Here is a 17,452-nt window from a genome sequence, read left to right as displayed (position 1 = left end):
ACTTTGTATGATCGAGTATCGTCCTGTTAAACATATGGCGGCGTCTGATTCTACACATAACTCTGTTTCATTGCCCTAGTGAAACGCGGACGCTTGGCAGCATACCAAAACATGGGCGCCCATTCTGATAGCTAGGCTGATACTTAGGAAGAAGCTTCATAAGGGCGAAACCGAAACTGCTTGGGTAATGGCCTGTGGACAATCACCGCTTAAAGGGATTGCTAAGGTTTACTAAAAAAAATCAGATCTGACCAGTGGGACCTTCACCGATCCCCAAAACAAGCCTCTGAAATGCCCCTGTAGAATGGCGAGGTCGTCAATGTGACTGCCAGCGCTGTACTCCACTTTCTCCTGCAGTCAATGAGTATTGTATCTGTATAGTCGGCACTGCATTATAATGGAATTGTTTCAATCTCTGTTAGGATCGATTTTGGTCTCACTGGTCGGACCCCCATCGATCAGCAAGATGTCACCGATCGATGGAGTCCCAACGTTTGGACCCACAGCAATCTTCATAACCTGAGCCAACACCCTTCTCTATGTATCTGCCCCGACCAGGAAGGGGGGGGATCAGGTTTTAGGATTGGATATGAGTGGCCCCAACTAGACTGATCTTTTAGGTTTAGCTTTGGGGTATATTTACATGTAGCAGTAACGCTGTGCCGTCTTTTCTGCCTGGATTTGCAGAGAGTGGAATTGCAGCAGTTGCAGCTGATTTTCGACAGAATTTTCATTGACATCCGCTATGGATTTTTTTTTTAAGGGTTGAAGTATTGTGTTCTAGCAGCGAGATCATGGCCTGCGTTCACGCTCAGCCTCTGCAGTATTTTATCTCCTCTTTACACAAGAGGAATAGTCGTTTCGCCAGCAGTTGTATCCGCCGCACAGCTTTGCAGAATTAGGCGATTGTGTTAATAGCAAGATAAAGATTGCAGCGGCTCGGGGCAGGAGGGGTTTTTGGCCCCTGCGCATGGACGCGATCATATAGCAATGTAATGGGTCGGGTCAGTGGTTGCCACTTGCAAAAGAAAAGTTTTCTTTAACCTATTGCCTGCTGGATGCTTATCTAACAAATATATATGTTCTTTATTAACCGCAGGGCAAGGCCATCGCACAGACCGGTCGCAGCAAATTGCAGAATCAAAGGGCCGGGTTGAACAATCAGATCCTGAAAGCAATGCGGATGAGAGCCGGGGCTGAGAACCTCCTGCGGTATGTTCCCATCTCTCTGTACAAAATGAAGCCTTTGTTCTGTCGGCTCCGGTCATCTTAGATTTCCCAGAGCAGATTCCCAACAGATGCCGCGTACTAATGAACACAGCGAGACAGCGCATTGATTGTAGCAACAGTTCATGCGCAGGTTACCAACCTTCTCCCTCCGGAGGACCGACTGTGACCGTACACAGCGGGGGGCACCACGCCAGGGATCGCCATTAACCCTTCCAACAAGACGCAAACACACGCGTTCACTGTACATCTTCGCGTCATTCCATAGATATCAAATCTTTACCTTTCTGTGGATTATTTTTTTTTTTTTTTCTTTGCAAACTCCAATAAAGACTGGGAGCAATTGCATGAACTAGTCTTAGTAAGTCAGACAAGTTTACAAACCTTTTCTAAGCAGCGGTCATTGAAAAGTCAACGTGTTCACTACACCGGCCATTGTTTACAGAGGATCTGTCTTGGTGGTCCACGGAGGACAATGGTCTCCCATCCTCCTCCAAAGAAAAACTCATAAAAGAACCACAGAAAGTTTAGTCATCTCTTCTTTCAGAGAGAGCAGATTATTCCTAAGATAAGGCATCAATTGTGCGGGTCCTTTCAGATGTGGTGTAGGCGTGTAGTACAAGATGGGGGTGCCACTATCCTTTGTACTCGTGCAGATGAGAAGTAAAGTGTCTACGCCACCCAGAACTTTTCCAAATTCAAGACTTGGATCAAGGATGGGGCTGCATCCCATGTGGATATATGGAGATTTCCAACCTACCGTATAGGCGATTTATTGCACAGGATAAGACTTTCGTTCTTGCGAGCACAAATTTACAGACTGTTGCTGGGTCTCTGATGGAAACTCACTGATGTGCTAATCGTGGTACAACCTCATCATTTGGCACTTCATGTCTGACTGCGATTAGTCTGTGGTCGTGAGATGTCATGAAAAAGAATCAAGATTAATAGTGTAAGGCGAGTTCAGGAGTTGTCGATTTGCTGTGGACAATATTTTGCAAATGCCACCATCCGTAGGCTAAAATATTCTGCATAGAAAAAAAACAGAACATGTTGCAAACTTGCATTTTTGTTTGTTTTAGCACAAATGCTGTGCATTGAATGGAGAAATATGAGTGTTTAGGCTCATGCAAATGGGTCCGGTCTCGGACTGCAAAGCACAGACTGGCCATGGCTCTCCCAACCCGATCATGACAGCTTCATATATTTCTATGAGGCTCTGAAGCTTGGATCCGGAGAGCCGAGGCCAGTCCATGCTTTCTGGTCCAAGATCGGACTGATTTGCATGGATATCTGAAAGAGCCCTTGCACATCCTGAATTTTTCAGAATTTTGCAATGAAAAAATACATTGACCTTAGGCATTGTACATCCGGATTTTATACTGCAGACTTGCAAGCAGAAAATCAAAGTGAGAGTCAATGCTGCAGAAAGTGATCTGTCTTGTAGATTTTGCACATTTTCTGCAATGCAAACGGGAACGCGCCTCGAGGATTTTAATCACATCACTTTTGCTATAGAAATTTCGACGTCTTTCCCCAGCACCTGAAAATATTGATGTACTTGCCATTTAAAGCAACCCAGATTCAGATGAATGGATTGGATTTTAGGCGTAGACATTTTTGCAATAAAATTGCTGCATGTCAAAAGACACATATGGCACGGGCATGAGCCATAAAAGTCCTGATGACTGTCCTTCTCGCCACTGAGCAGCATGCAACGTTCTCATGTTGGTCGTTGGATAATCCAATTACTCTTTAATTCCCCTTAAAAATACTGAGAAAGTTGCTCCAAGACAATAGAGGTGATTGCCTAGGAGACTGACAGGGAATCCGTGGAAGAGCGGTATAAGGGCATGGTGGAGAATCTAAAGGCCCCGTCACACTAAGCGACTCACCAGCGATCCCGACACCGATATGAAGGTGTCAGGATCGCTGGTAAGTCGCTATGTGATCGCTGGTGAGCTGTCACACAGACAGCTTCACCAGCGATCAGCACAGCGATGCCGAGCGCCCGGCATCGCTGGCTATCGCTGTAGAAAATAGTATCAAAATAAAAAATATAGTTATTCTCACCTTCCGACGTCCCGTTCAGCCATCCCGCCTCTCTCCACGCTCCGGTCCCAGTGATCCTTTGCACGAATGACCGCGAGATGTCACGGTCTCGCGGGATAACAAAGTCTCGCGGGCATTCATGCAAAGGATCACTGGGACCGGAGCGTGGAGAGAGGCGGGATGGCTGAACGGGACATTGGAAGGTGAGAATAACTATTTTTTATTTTTTTTTTTATTATTTTTTTACACCTGATCGCTGGTCTCCCGCTGTCACACACAGCGATGCGTGCTGGCCAGCGGGAGACCAGCGACCAAAGAAATGTCCAGAGGTTTCTTGCAGCGATCAGCGATACCGGCAGGGGGGCTGATCGCTGTCACACACAGCGATCTCGCTGGTGAGATCGCTGTTACGTCACAAAAGTTGTGACTCCGCAGCGATCTCGCTACCGAGATTGCTTTGTGAGACAGGGCCTTTAGAGCACGTAGCTTAAACCTGTTTTTTTTTTTTTTTTTTTTTTAAGAAAATTTTCTGCATTTAACTGTCCATGCAAAGCGGATGTGATTTCAACACAACTCATGTCCTCTGTTCGTTTAAAGACAATGAGAAACGCTGTAATTTTGGGCATTTTTTTCCGCCCCTATAGAACTCTATGGGGTTTTGAAAACAACGCATTGAAAAAAAAAACTCTGCATCAAATCTACACCAAAAACACATTGAAAAAAAAAAAGTATACAACAGTAAAAAATGCAGCAAAAATGCAATAATTCAAGCAGATTGTTGCATATTTCCTACAGAAAAAGTGCAGAATTTCTTCATATGGGAATATGATTATATAGGAATGCCCTGAAAACAGCTATCTTTCTTTATCGCCTTATTGGGGGACACAATACCATGGGTGTATGCTGCTGCTGCTAGGAGGCTGACACTATGCAAAACAAGAACATTAGCTCCTCCCCGGCAGTATACACCCACCGACAGGCACTAGGCACCTCAGTTTGTGCTTAGTGTCTGTAGGAGGCGGACCGGGATCTTCCCAGATCCGCAAATTAACCTTTTCTTTCTTTAGGTGTTCTAGTGTGAACTTTTTAATTCTCTTGTCTTTTATTTTGCAGATTCAAGTCGGGAAACAGGGTGAAAATTCACTCTGCTTTCCCATATCAGGCGGCTGAGCGAGCAGTGTGGTGATCTCACATCGCAACTCTCAGTGCGCTGGCAGGACTTTGTCCCATATCACCTCCGGGTGCTATGGGATGCGGACAGGTGGATGGTCCTTGCCAAAAATCCCCCTCCTCACCCCTCTCTCGGGACAGGGCTGAGAGGAAGACGGCGATCGCAAGATTCCCCTCGCCATCAAGAGGTTAATGCCGTCTTCTACAGGAAGCGGGTACAGAGGACAGCGGCCACTACCCTTGTGAGAGGTCCCTGTGGTCATCCTCTTCAGGGACTTCAGGTAGGTGCCTGAATGATCCCTCCAGCCCGCAGCATCCCAAAAGGCACATTGGTGGGTAACTGGACATCACCAGGATTTGAATTTCCCGCCCCTCTCCCTGCCTGTCGGGCGCCACTCTCACTAGCCGCGCGCCTCTCCACTCATATTACAAGGCTGAATACAGGGGTTTTTATCTCCCTGTTTTCATTGCTGGCCATGTTTTCCCACAGCTCTCCTGCGCGCCAGTACCTCCATTACAGGGACTTTCTCTTCTCCTCCTGGGCGTTTTAATCACGGGGCTGCGGCGCTGGTTTTTTACTTTCACTTTCATTTTGTTGCCCGCTCTCAGAGCGCCTCCCCCTCTTCCTGAGCGCGCTTTCCTCGCGCCTTTTTTAGCCCATCACAGGGCTTCTCATCCCCTTCCTTCATCTCTGCTCCAATTGCGGCTCAGCTGCTAAGCTCCGCCCACCGCTCACCTCATCAGGCATTTCCTGTTCTTCGGTCCTGCTTCTCTGCGCTGCTTGGGGGGACACTTCAGCGTTTCTGCTGCTCGCCGGAACTAGGTAGGCTCTGCTCTATGCAGAGATATTAGCCCTCCTCCGCAGTTCTTTCCCCAATTTCCGCGGACATTCAGCGCAGTTTTCCTGATGCCCAACCCTGCAGGGGATCCCTGTTTCAGGCCCACCGCTACTCATTACGCCTGTGCGCGCTGTAAAAGAAAGTGGGCTTCAGGTCAGCCATCTCCTTTCTGCCCGTCCTGCAGTCCTTCAGCTATGTCGGCCTCTCAGGAGCACATAGATCCCCGTGATGGGGGCACTTCTCCTCTCCCAGAATGGGCCGTAGCCATGTCTCAGTCGGTATCCGATCTGACCAAAGTTTCTCAGTCCCTGGTCCAGGTCCTAGAACGTTTGCCTCAGCTATCTTCAGCCACCGCTGCTCCGACCGCCTCTCAGGGTGAGTCGTCCGCTCCTGACCGCGACCTTCAGAGGGACAGGCCGAATAGGATGTCCAGGAAGCGTCTCCTATCGGGCTCGTCTTCCAGTTCGCTAGGCCCGTCTGCTTCACCCAGGGGTCCGTCTCCTTCAGTGGACGACCTTGGGTCAGACGACGATCCACAATCAGGATCTAGTTCAGAAGCAGATGACATGTCTAAAACACGAAGTATGGTCGATAGTCTTCTTTCAGCCATCTTCCAAACCCTGGAGATTAAGCAGGACAAGCCCCTTCCTCAGGAATGTTCTGTCCCATTTAAACGGTCAAAACCTCCATCTAAAACTTTTCCAAACCACTACGAGTTTGATACTACTCTAGCCAAACATTGGGAGCACCCTGAGCAACCTTTTTCGGGCCGCAGGTATTTGGATGTTTTGTACCCATTTGAGGCTGATTTGCTTTCTAAATGGACCAAAGCCCCTGAAGTGGACCCTCCCGTTTCTCGCATAGCCTCTAAGACAGTTCTGTCCCTTCCAGACGGTGCATCGCTTAAGGATCCGACGGACAGGCAGTTAGAATCTTTGGCGAAGTCTATCTTTGAGGCCTCCGGTGCCTCCCTCTGCCCTATTTTCGCCTCCTCCTGGGTAGCTAAAGTCATTTCGGCTTGGGCAAAAATTCTTCGCAGGGGCATCTTAGCGGCAGCTCCCCAGGACGAGCTGGCAGATCTGGCAGATCAAATTAATCACGCGGGTAAATACCTTTTAGCCGCCTCCTTAGATGCGGCCGGTTGTGTAGCTAGGGCTAACAGCAATATAGTAGCTGTACGCCGAGTTCTTTGGCTAAAGTCATGGAATGCGGATACCACCTCAAAAAAGTCGCTCACCAATCTGCCCTTCCATGGTTCTAGGCTCTTTGGGGCCAAACTGGATCAAATAATTTCCGATGCCACGGAGGGTAAAAGTACTTCCCTCCTCCAGTCTCGACCAAGACGCTCCTTTACTAGAAAGGGTTTTCGGCCCTTTAGGCCCTTTCGTCCGTTCTCGTCCACAGAGAGATCTGTCCAGCAAGAGCATCCTTCCGCTTCTAGGGAGCGAGAGCAGAAGAAACCTTCTTACAAACCCGCTCCCCGCTGGAGATCTAGAGGACAATACTCCAGGTCCTCAGGTGCCCGTTCCGGTAGGTTTGCCTCCAAGTGACGGGACACCCCCACCTGGAAATTTTTCCAGGGTGGGAGGCAGACTTTCCTTTTTCGTGGACGCTTGGCTGTCGGTTGTCGACGACGCTTGGGTCAGAGAAATCATCGCATCCGGTTACAAGATCGAATTTTCTTCCCCGCCAGACAGGCGTTTTTTCCTTTCTCGTCCTCCAAGACAACGGTCCCACATTCCAGGATTCTTTCAGGCCGTCTCCTCCCTTCTTTCCGCCGGAGTGATTGTTCCCGTTCCCTCAGACGAACGGTTTTCAGGGTTCTACTCAAACCTCTTCGTAGTCCCGAAGAAAGACGGTTCCCTGCGGCCAATCCTGGACCTCAAATTGCTCAATCGCCACGTGAAGATTCTTCACTTCAAAATGGAGTCTCTTCGATCGGTGATAGCCTCAATGGAACCCGGAGAATTCCTCTGCTCTGTGGACATACGGGATGCCTATCTTCACATCCCTGTTTGCTTGCAACATCAGAAATATCTCAGATTTGCGATTCAGGACGATCATTACCAGTTCACGGCTCTCCCTTTCGGCCTAGCCTCCGCTCCCCGTGTTTTCACGAAAGTGATGGCGACGGTCATGGCCATCCTTCGATCCAGAGGGATTCTCATCATTCCTTATCTGGATGATCTCTTAATCAAGGGCTCGTCCCGTCAAGACTGTCTCCTAAGTCTTCAGATAACCCTGGATACTCTCGACCGTCTCGGATGGTTAGTCAACAAATAAAAGTCCGTCCTCAGCCCCACTCAGCGTCTAACCTTTTTAGGCATGGAGTTCGACACGAACCTGGCCCGGGTGTTTCTTCCGAGGGAGAAATTTGCGGCTCTGTTCAAAAGGATTCGAGCCCTCAAACGACCAACGCCCATTCCCCTTCGATTCTGCATGAAAATTCTGGGGAAGATGGTAGCTTCCTTGGAAGCAGTGCCCTTTGCACAGTTCCACCTTCGTCCTCTTCAGCTGTCCCTCCTTTCAGCCTGGGACAAGACGAGGTCCTTAGACCGACCAATCCTTCTCCCCCTCAAAGTGAGGCAATCCCTCACTTGGTGGACGATGTCTACATCAGTCCTACAAGGGATGTCCTTCCTCCCGCTTCGGTGGCAAGTCATCACCACCGACGCCAGCCTCCTGGGTTGGGGAGCGGTTTTTCATCAGAGGACGGCTCAAGGACACTGGAACCCTCAGGAAGCTCTTCTTCCTATCAATCTGCTCGAGATCAGAGCAATCTTTCTGGCCCTTCTTCGCTGGCAACCCCTTCTCGTCGGCAAGCCGATCCGCATTCAGTCGGACAACGCCACGGCTGTGGCGTACATAAACCATCAGGGCGGCACGCGCAGCCACCAAGTCATGTCAGAAGTGGCCAGGATTCTGCGCTGGGCGGAACGTTTCGTCCCAGCAATCTCCGCCGTGCACATTCCAGGGGTGGAAAACTGGGCAGCCGACTTTCTGAGTCGTCAAGGCCTAGCGTCAGGCGAATGGTCTCTCCATCCCTCAGTCTTCGATCAGATATGCAAGCGCTGGGGTTCTCCGGACATCGACCTCATGGCATCTCGGATGAACCACAAAGTTCCGCGCTTCGTAGCCAGGTCCAGAGATCCTCTAGCCGTCGCTTGCGATGCCCTAGTAATTCCAGTTCCAACTCCCTTATCTTTTTCCACCTCTTGCCTTGATCCCAAGAGTGGTCAAGAAGATAAAATCGGAAGGCGTTCCAGTAATTCTTGTGGCTCCAGACTGGCCGAGACGGCCTTGGTATGCGGAACTGGTGAACATGCTCGCGGACGTTCCCTGGAGACTTCCAGTCAGTGGCGGATTAAGTGGACTATGGGCCCGGGGCTGTTCATAAAACCTGGGCCCCTGTACCCCCCTTCCCACCTGAGCGCTGCGGTCCCCGTGCGGGAATTGACAGCCGTACGGACCGCAGCACTTGGTTTGCTGCGGGTCCATACGGAAAACCCGCCACCATTCCACCACGTGTGGACATGGCCTAAAAAGACGTTGCACATAAGCTGTAGGCCTACGGCCAATACGCACAAAATCACGCTCCATCACCCCATCATTGCCTGCTCCATCACCCCATCACTGCCTGCTCCATCACCCCCATCATTGTCTGCTCCATCACCCCATAATTGCCTGCTCCATCACCCCCATCACTCCCATCACTGCCTGCTCCATCACCCCATCACTGCCTGCTCCATCACCCCCATCATTGTCTGCTCCATCACCCCCATCATTGCCTGCTCCATCACCCCATCACTCCCCTCATTGCCTGCTCCATCACCCCCATCATTGCCTCCCCCATCACTCCCCTCATTGCCTGCTCCATCACCGCCTGCTCCATCACTCCCCTCATTGCCTGCTCCATCACCCCATCACTGCCTGCTCCATCACCCCATCACTGCCTGCTCCATCACCCCATCACTCCCCTCATTGCCTGCTCCATCACCCCATCATTGTCTGCTCCATCACCCCCATCATTGCCTGCTCCATCACCCCCATCACTCCCCTCATTGCCTGCTCCATCACCGCCTGCTCCATCACCCCATCACTCCCATCATTGCCTGCTTCATCACTCCATCATTGCCTGCTCCATCACCCCATCACTCCCATCATTGTCTGCTCCATCACCCCATCATTGCCTGCTCCATCACCCCATCACTCCCATCATTGTCTGCTCCACCCCATCATTGCCTGCACCATCACCCCATCACTGCCTGCTCCATCACCCCATCATTGTCTGCTCCTTCACCCCATCACTGCCTTCTAGACCATCACTCCCATCATTGCCTGCTCCATCATACACACAGACATACACACACACACACACACACACACACACAGAGACATACATACATACACACAAGACACCACCTCTCTCCTCTCACCTGTCCGCAGCATCGCCCGAGCTTCCTCCCTCACACAGCAGCGGCCGCTGAATGATGACGTCATTCAGCGGCGCTCCTCTGTGTGAAACAGGAAGCGCGGCCTCCGGGCAGGAAGCAGGACGGACCCTTGCCGCTCCGCTCCTGCTATTCACTCTTGCAGGCAGCGGAGCTGCCATGATCGCATCGCTCCCTGCCCGCTGCTGCACTGCACTGCAGGGTGGAATTGCTGCTGCCGCGCCGCCCCCACACACATGCCGCCTAGGGCGGACCGCCCCCCCACCACGCTACGCCAGTGCCCTGGGCCCCCAAAAAACCTTGGGCCCGGGGCGACCGCCCCATCCGCCCCTATTAAGATCCGCCATTGCTTCCAGTCCGTCTGGATCTTCTCTCGCAAGGCCCCCTTTACCACGAGAATTCTCGGTCTCTGAATTTAACGGCATGGCCGTTGAGGCCGCAATTCTAAGAGAGTCAGGTTTTTCCAGTCAGGTGATTCAGACGATGATCAAAGCCAGGAAGCCATCCTCTTCCCGCATTTACCACAGGTGTTGGAAGGCTTTTTTCCGTTGGTGCGACGATAAAGTTTTTCCAATGGCTTTTTCCATCCCGTCCATACTGGGTTTTCTCCAGTCTGGCTTAGATTCGGGTCTGTCTCTCAGTACCCTGAAAGGCCAGGTTTCTGCCTTGTCTATCCTCTTTCAAAGAGAGCTCGCTTCCTTACCGCAGGTTAAGACGTTCCTCCAAGGAGTCACTCATGTGGCTCCTCCTCATCATTCACCAATAGAACCGTGGGATCTCAATCTCGTTCTTGTCGCTCTCCAAAAGGTGCCGTTTGAGCCCATCCAGGACATTCCTTTGTCGCTTTTGTCATGGAAGGTGACCTTTTTGATCGCCATTACATCCATCAGAAGAGTTTCTGAGTTAGCGGCCTTGTCATGCCGTTCTCCTTATCTGGTGCTCCATCAGGATAAAGTCGTCCTCAGGCCCGTTCCTTCCTTCCTGCCAAAAGTGGTTTCCTCCTTTCACATCAACGAGGATATCGTTCTTCCATCGTTTTGTCCGGCTCCTTCTCACCCTCTTGAGAGGTCACTCCACAAGCTGGATGTTGTTAGAGCCTTGCGTGTCTACCTCGCTAGGACCGCTTCACTTCGTCAATCCGATTCATTGCTGGTCATCTCTGAAGGTCACAGGAAAGGGCTTCCGGCATACAAATCCACGATTGCTCGCTGGATTCGTTCTACCATTCAGGAAGCATACCGACTTCAGGAAAAACGGCCCCCTCCGGGAGTGAGGGCTCACTCCACCCGGGCTGTGGCAGCTTCGTGGGCCGTTCGACACCAGGCTTCGGCTCTGCAACTTTGCAGGGCCGCGACCTGGTCGTCCTTGCACACATTTGCGAGGTTCTACAGGGTTCATACCCAGGCCTCGTCTGATACGGTTGTTGGTAGGAAGGTTCTGCAGGCGGCGGTGGCGCACCGGCCGACCTAAGCCTTTCCTGTTCTTTCGTTCCTTATTGCTGTTCCCGCCCTTGGGACTGATTTGGAACGTCCCATGGTATTCTGTGTCCCCCAATAAGGCGATAAAGAAAGATGGATTTTTGGTTCTTATCGTAAAATCTCTTTCTTGGAGCCTTCATTGGGGGACACAGCACCCTCCCTGTTTAAATTGTACCATGTTGGGTCTTTGAGTCCCCTGTTGGTTTGGTACATATGTTTAGAGAGTTTCCGTTGCTTCTCCTACTGTTTTTGCACCAACTGAGGTGCCTAGTGCCTCTCGGTGGGTGTATACTGCCGGGGAGGAGCTAATGTTCTTGTTTTGCATAGTGTCAGCCTCCTAACAGCAGCAGCATACACCCATGGTATTCTGTGTCCCCCAATGAAGGCTCCAAGAAAGATTTTACGGTAAGAACCAAAAATCCATCTTTTTGCGGTTTGTCCCCAAAAAATTCTAGGAACTATCGGCATGTGTCCACTCTAATAAAAGTGAATATCGACACATTTTACATGCCCACGACCTAAACTTTTAGGCTATGTTGACACGAATAACATTTACTGAGTCGTCGATGTTGCAGATTTTCTGCACCAGTTCGCTAATTTACGTTCTGTTCATTTTTATGGCTTTTTTTTAACATATGTTTTTATTCCCGTTGCGGTTTTTGTTTTGTTTTCGTTATTTCATGTCTTAAATAAAAATTGCTTTATTTTGTAAACTTCCTGTTGGATAAAGTCGTGCAAATTCCATGCTAGAGTTATTGCATTTCCTCTGCGGAAACGTAATATAAAAAATGCATGTGGTGTTGTTGTGTTTTGTTTTTTTTTGTTTTTTTTTATCAGTGGATTTGTCTCATTCAAATCTGTGGGGAAAAATCTGCAAATAAAGTGCTTATTTACAGCAATAGAAATTGATGTATTGCGAATTTCAAAATTGCTCCGCATTGTTAAGCCAGAGTTTTATATAAATCCCATTCACTTTTTTGGAACTTTTCTTGGGAGAGAAAATATGCAGCTGGAAAAAAAAATGCACCACAAACTCATGATGGAACTGGTAAATGAAAAATGAATAATTTTTGTGACGTAGAAGCCCCCCTTCAGTACTGTTGACCTGGATCACCACTGATTGATCAAATCAAGGGGCTCAAATGAAACATGTGACACTCACCTCCGACCCGGCTCCACGCTGGATATCGCTGATCGCGAGAGAACGGGATGGTCGATTTCTCGTCGTCGGCTTCCTGCTGGCGCCGACGAGCGACTCCATGGACGCAGGCGGAAGACGTCACCAGAGCTGCCGTCTGACAGGTAAGTATCGACCACCGACCGCTGCTGCATCGCTGGTGAGATCTGCCATTTAGCGATGCACCAGCGATTCTGACCGGGTCGTATTGTTGACGGGAGGATTGCTGGTGTATCGCTAAATGTAACGGGACCTTTACACCGCTATCAGCATGCTGTGAGCGCTTTTGCCCCTTGGATAGAGCTATCAGTGGGGGTCTGAGAACCAAGATTATCACCAGACAATAGTGCAGAACAGGGGCTATAATGTCTCAAAAATGGTCCTGGAAGCTAAACAAAGACCACCGAAGCATTGGCGTTGGATCGGCAGAGGATTTACCAGGTGAATACTATTTGATTTCCTGCTGTCGGATTGAACCCCCCCTTAAAACATAATAGAAAGGAGAATATGAACAATTCTGAGCATTTACAATCTACCTCTCGTTTGAAGAATATTCTGAGACTTCTTGCCCCTAACAATGTCTTATTCTTGTTTATTTATACAGGGCCACCAACAATAGCAAAGTCCGAGAGCAGGTTCTCCTGGAACTGAGTTATGTCAACTCCAAGCTACAGGTTCTCAAAGAGGAGCTGGAATGTCTGAACATATCGGTGGAGGTCTACCAGCACACAGAGTAAGACCCGTCACCAACTTATGCTGTCGCTTCACGGCTAAAACTCCCAAGATCGTAAATAGGACTTAAGGTACTGTCACACTTAGCGATGTACCAGCGATCCCGACCAGCGATATGACGCGGTCAGGATCGCTGGTACATCGCTAAGTGGTCGCTAGTGAGCTGCCACATAGGCAGATCTCACCAGCGACATCGCTGGGGACGGGGGTCGCTACTTACCTGTCACACCAGGCGATCCTGCGTCCTCCCGCCCGGCTCCACGCGTCGCTCGTCCTCACAGCAGGAAGCTGACGACGAGAAACAGTCCTGAACGTTCTCGCGCGATCAGCGATAACCAGCGGGGGAGCGGGTCGTAGGTAAGTATCAGACACAGAGATATCGCTAGCAATATCGCTATAACGTCACTAGTTATAGCGATATTGCTAGCGATATCTCTTAGTGTGACATGCCCTTTATACTATTATGAAGCCCACGTTGACCTCTGAACGGGGAATTAATAGCAGCACTTCGACCATTGTTCCGCTCCGGCCCTGCCTTTGTTTACCAGAGAGTCATATCTTGCATTCCTGATTACAGCACTTGCACTGGCACATTTAGACCTGGCTATTTCAAGTGTCTCTAAGGACAGAATGAGAATTTCTTGGCAGATAAGAGCCACATTAGCTGTTTGGCAGTCACACTTGCTGTGATTGACTTTGTAGTTGCAAGGTTTGAATCACACATGGAGTTTTTTTTGCAGTTTATTCGGGGGGGGGGGGGGGGGGGATCCAAACAAAAGTGGATACAAAAGAGAAGTATCAGTTTAACTTGTTTATACTTTACTTTATTTCTGGATTCACTTCTCAAAAAAGTCCACCCCCAATTTGACTGACCAAGTGCAAAAGAATGCACCACGAAAGTGCGCAACCCCCATAGAGATAATGTAAAGTGTCAGCATGACTAAAATTAAAGGGGATCTGTCACTTGCCATATATATTGGTGTAATTGCTGCTCTTCTCCTGAGTTCGGCGATGTTTTTCTTTTCTTCCTGCGCCTCTCCGCTCCTGAGATATGGCCCCTTCTTCCTCTTATATAAATCTAGTCTTGTTGTCCAAGGGGGCCTGGCACACAGATGAGTTGAGAACCACACCCCCTTGGCTATCAGGACACAATTTATAAGCAGGGAAGATGTGGCCGTATCTCATGAACGCAGAGGCGCAGGAACAAAAGAAAAACGGCTCCGGATTCAGGAGAATAGCGACTATTATACCCAGGTATAAAGGATTACACATTTATTGCAAGTGACAGGTCATCTTTAACTACTTTTTTATGCTTTTATAATACATTACTATGACTTTTATGTCTGATCTATGGCCGTCCTGTGTTTATATAGATGGGTATTATTAATAACTATAGAATGTGGACATGATTGCTGGGTGTATAGTGCCGCTGAGTTAATGGCACATTACAGAGAGCACATGACCGGGTTTTCCGTCTTCAGTTATGAGAGAACACTCCCTGCATCCCTGCGTCTTGCAATATTCAGACTCATTAGATAAGGAAGCTGCAGATTCAGCACTACATGACAAGGAGCAGCTGGCTCTGTGCTGAGGCTGACGCTTTAATTATAACACCACTGATTTTCCACTTTTTTACCCCCCTCCTTTCCTCTTTAAAAAGTTCCAATTCATACAGTACATTCATAACTTTTTTATAAAAGTGTCGAAAGCAACGTAAAATTACCAAAAAATCATCCTTTTTTTTTACTGCCAAAATAAAAAGTCTTTAGACACATTTTTCCAATTTTTAGACTACAGAAAAACACACTATGAAGCTGTAGCATTGGTAGTATTGGGATTAGAAAAAAAATGGCTCCTTTTCTTTTTCTGGAAACTGCGCCACACTTGTCTATGGGTTGGGTTTGGAATCACAGTTCAGTTCTATTAAAGTGAATGGCACTAAGCTGCAGTGCCACATACAGCCTTTGAGCTGGGGTGGTGCTGTTTACAAGGGGGAAAAAAAGCCATGTTGCTCTAATCATGCCCAACCACTTTTGGCACTTTGTGTGCTGCTATATGGCGCTTCCATGTCAAATTGGTGGAGAAAGGTTGGACTTGATGAACTTATTATTCTAAGCAAAGCTTAGGGAGATTCCTGCCGTGCAGTTTACTACAATCATAAGGAATCTACTAGTAGACACTTCTGTGATACCGATGAGATAGAAGCCAAGATAATGATCAATTACTTCTATGCTACGGTTATTTTTCCTCCTTTGCACTCACGTAAGACTGCACAATACTCTCTCGGGGCCGCGTTGCTATAGGATGTGCCCTCATTGATCGACTCGTAATGCATTATATATTACAGGCAGACCGCCAGCATTCCTCTCATCCCTCTCGGCCTTAAAGAGACAAAAGATGTTAACTTCACAACGGCGTTCAAGGTAACTGGAAATATTTATATATTTTTTTTGTTCTAAGAATAATTTTCTGCGTATTTGATGCTGAATATGAAACATGGAAGATTCGGGTACTTTTTCCTTAGTTTTACGGTTTAGGGTAGAATCGCCTTTTTTCAAATCTATTTGGAAGCTCTTTAAAGGGGACTTTTTTCTGGATTTTTTTTAATTTCAACCGAATACCTCCCTTAATTGTCACTGTTCCACAGATTATGGAACAGTTTTTCTTTTTTTTCTGTGCCCCTCTGTTCCAAAGTTATGCCCCCGGTAAGAATGATGCAAATTTTCCCTTCAATCAGCTGGGCACATACCATAGAAATGCTCTGTGGGCGTATGCTTTTTCTCCTCTGATGCTGGCCAATCAAAACATGGCCACGCCCACAAGTTCTGTAGTATACGTCCAGTAGGTGGAAAAGAAAATTTGCGTTATTATTACCAGGGAGCACAACTTTGGAATGGAGGGGCGCAGAAGACAAAGAAAAACTGTTCCAGAATCAGTGGAACACCAGCAATAGAAAGAGGTACTCAATTTAAAGACAAAAATCCAGTTAACTTTCCCCTTTAAAGCGAAACTTCAAGGTTCATACATACGAAGGCACATTTACTGCAAGTTATCTTTGGTAATTTAAGCATAATCATATTTTACATCATTGGTGGTTTATTATCTGTACTGCCCTTAGCTGTTATAGAAACATCCTCCCTATGTCATGCTGAGGCTGTCCTGGGCTTGGGTTTATGCACAGCAGCCAATCATAGGTGACAAAACTGTAGGAGGAGGTAAAGAAATTCAGCAGTCACTGGGTTACTGCAACAGAGAGATTTCTCCTACTACTGTGCTGAAAAGAAGCACTTCTTTGTAAAAGGTTTTTATTTCTTTTGGCAGAACTGGGGTTAATCGGCCATGTTGAAAACTTTGGGAGTGTGAGCTCTCAGCTGAGCTCCCCTCCCCTTTACAATCTGGGTCCAGATTCAAATCCATGTCAGAGCTAGCTTATGCTGCATGGCTTGGTGGAGAGGTGTTTATATGAGGAGTTTTGGAGGAGTTATCTGTGACTGTTGCTTGGGCTTGTAAGTGTGATAATTCCCTTCCCTCCTCTTACTTTGTTTTTTTTTTTTTCCCCCATCCTCCACTCCCTGGTGCATTCCTCTGTTATATGTGAATAAATATTTGTATCCCTGGTGTTTTTAGTTTACCCTTGTTTGTGTTGCCTTACTCGTCAGGTTGGTGTACCGCGGTGCACAATAGCACCCCTCTTCCCTGGGTGGGGGAAGAGAACAGACGGAGGACTGATTTAGTAGATAAGGCAAGGGTGGCGGCCCCGGCATCTTCACCTTCAGAAGTATCCCGGGGAATAAGGCGAGCTATGGCACCCCCTAGTGTTAAGGACAGGGAAGGAGCCTCTGGTCCTGGGTCACCCGACAGCTGTGTCGTGATATCAGCCTTAACCAATAATAAGGCAGGGAGTGTGTCTCAGACTATCCCAGACTCCCTTTAGTTAAACTGCAGCCATAGATTACATTGACTGCCCTGGGCTTACTTTTACACTCCTCAGCCATTCAGAGGAGGCAGAGATACAGAAGGAGAGGGTCAGAGCACTGACGACTCATCCTACAAATATTACTCCAGAGGGTTTTATCGTTCTTCTATCGTCTCAAGATGAGCAAGAGTTAAAGTTACTATTCTTAGGATGACGAGTGCCGTCTATTTTTAGAGAAGTGAATGAAGACTCATTGGTTCACTTAATGGAAACGTGACCCGAGAGCTACCGTACGTCACGCATTATCGTGCCCTGAATCATCCTGACCCTCCCTCCACAACGGAGGAAACTTACAGCAACGATTTTGGAGCAGATCTCCGGCAGTGGGCAACACCCGCCGCTTTCCTCCA

At 48.4% G+C, this 17,452-nt stretch overlaps 1 protein-coding gene across 2 annotated transcripts in view; it reads left to right on the top strand.

Moving 5' to 3' along the window:
• The window catches only part of RHPN2 (rhophilin Rho GTPase binding protein 2), a 72,633-nt gene that overhangs the window by 34,493 nt on the left and 20,688 nt on the right, over nt 1-17,452 (top strand). For both annotated transcript variants that reach the window (XM_073560857.1, XM_073560856.1), the window contains exons 2-4: nt 1,100-1,212; nt 12,999-13,127; nt 15,474-15,549. In XM_073560857.1, coding sequence (XP_073416958.1) covers nt 1,100-1,212; nt 12,999-13,127; nt 15,474-15,549 — 318 coding nt within the window. The remainder of the gene's footprint in view (nt 1-1,099; nt 1,213-12,998; nt 13,128-15,473; nt 15,550-17,452) is intronic.

This window comes from Dendrobates tinctorius, unplaced genomic scaffold (assembly GCF_039654945.1).
Source record: "Dendrobates tinctorius isolate UK_male_01 unplaced genomic scaffold, ASM3965494v1 ptg000307l, whole genome shotgun sequence".
Taxonomy (NCBI): Eukaryota; Metazoa; Chordata; class Amphibia; order Anura; family Dendrobatidae; genus Dendrobates; species Dendrobates tinctorius.
The sequence above is the reverse complement of the archived record's forward strand: the minus strand, read 5'-3'. Positions and strand labels throughout refer to the sequence as shown.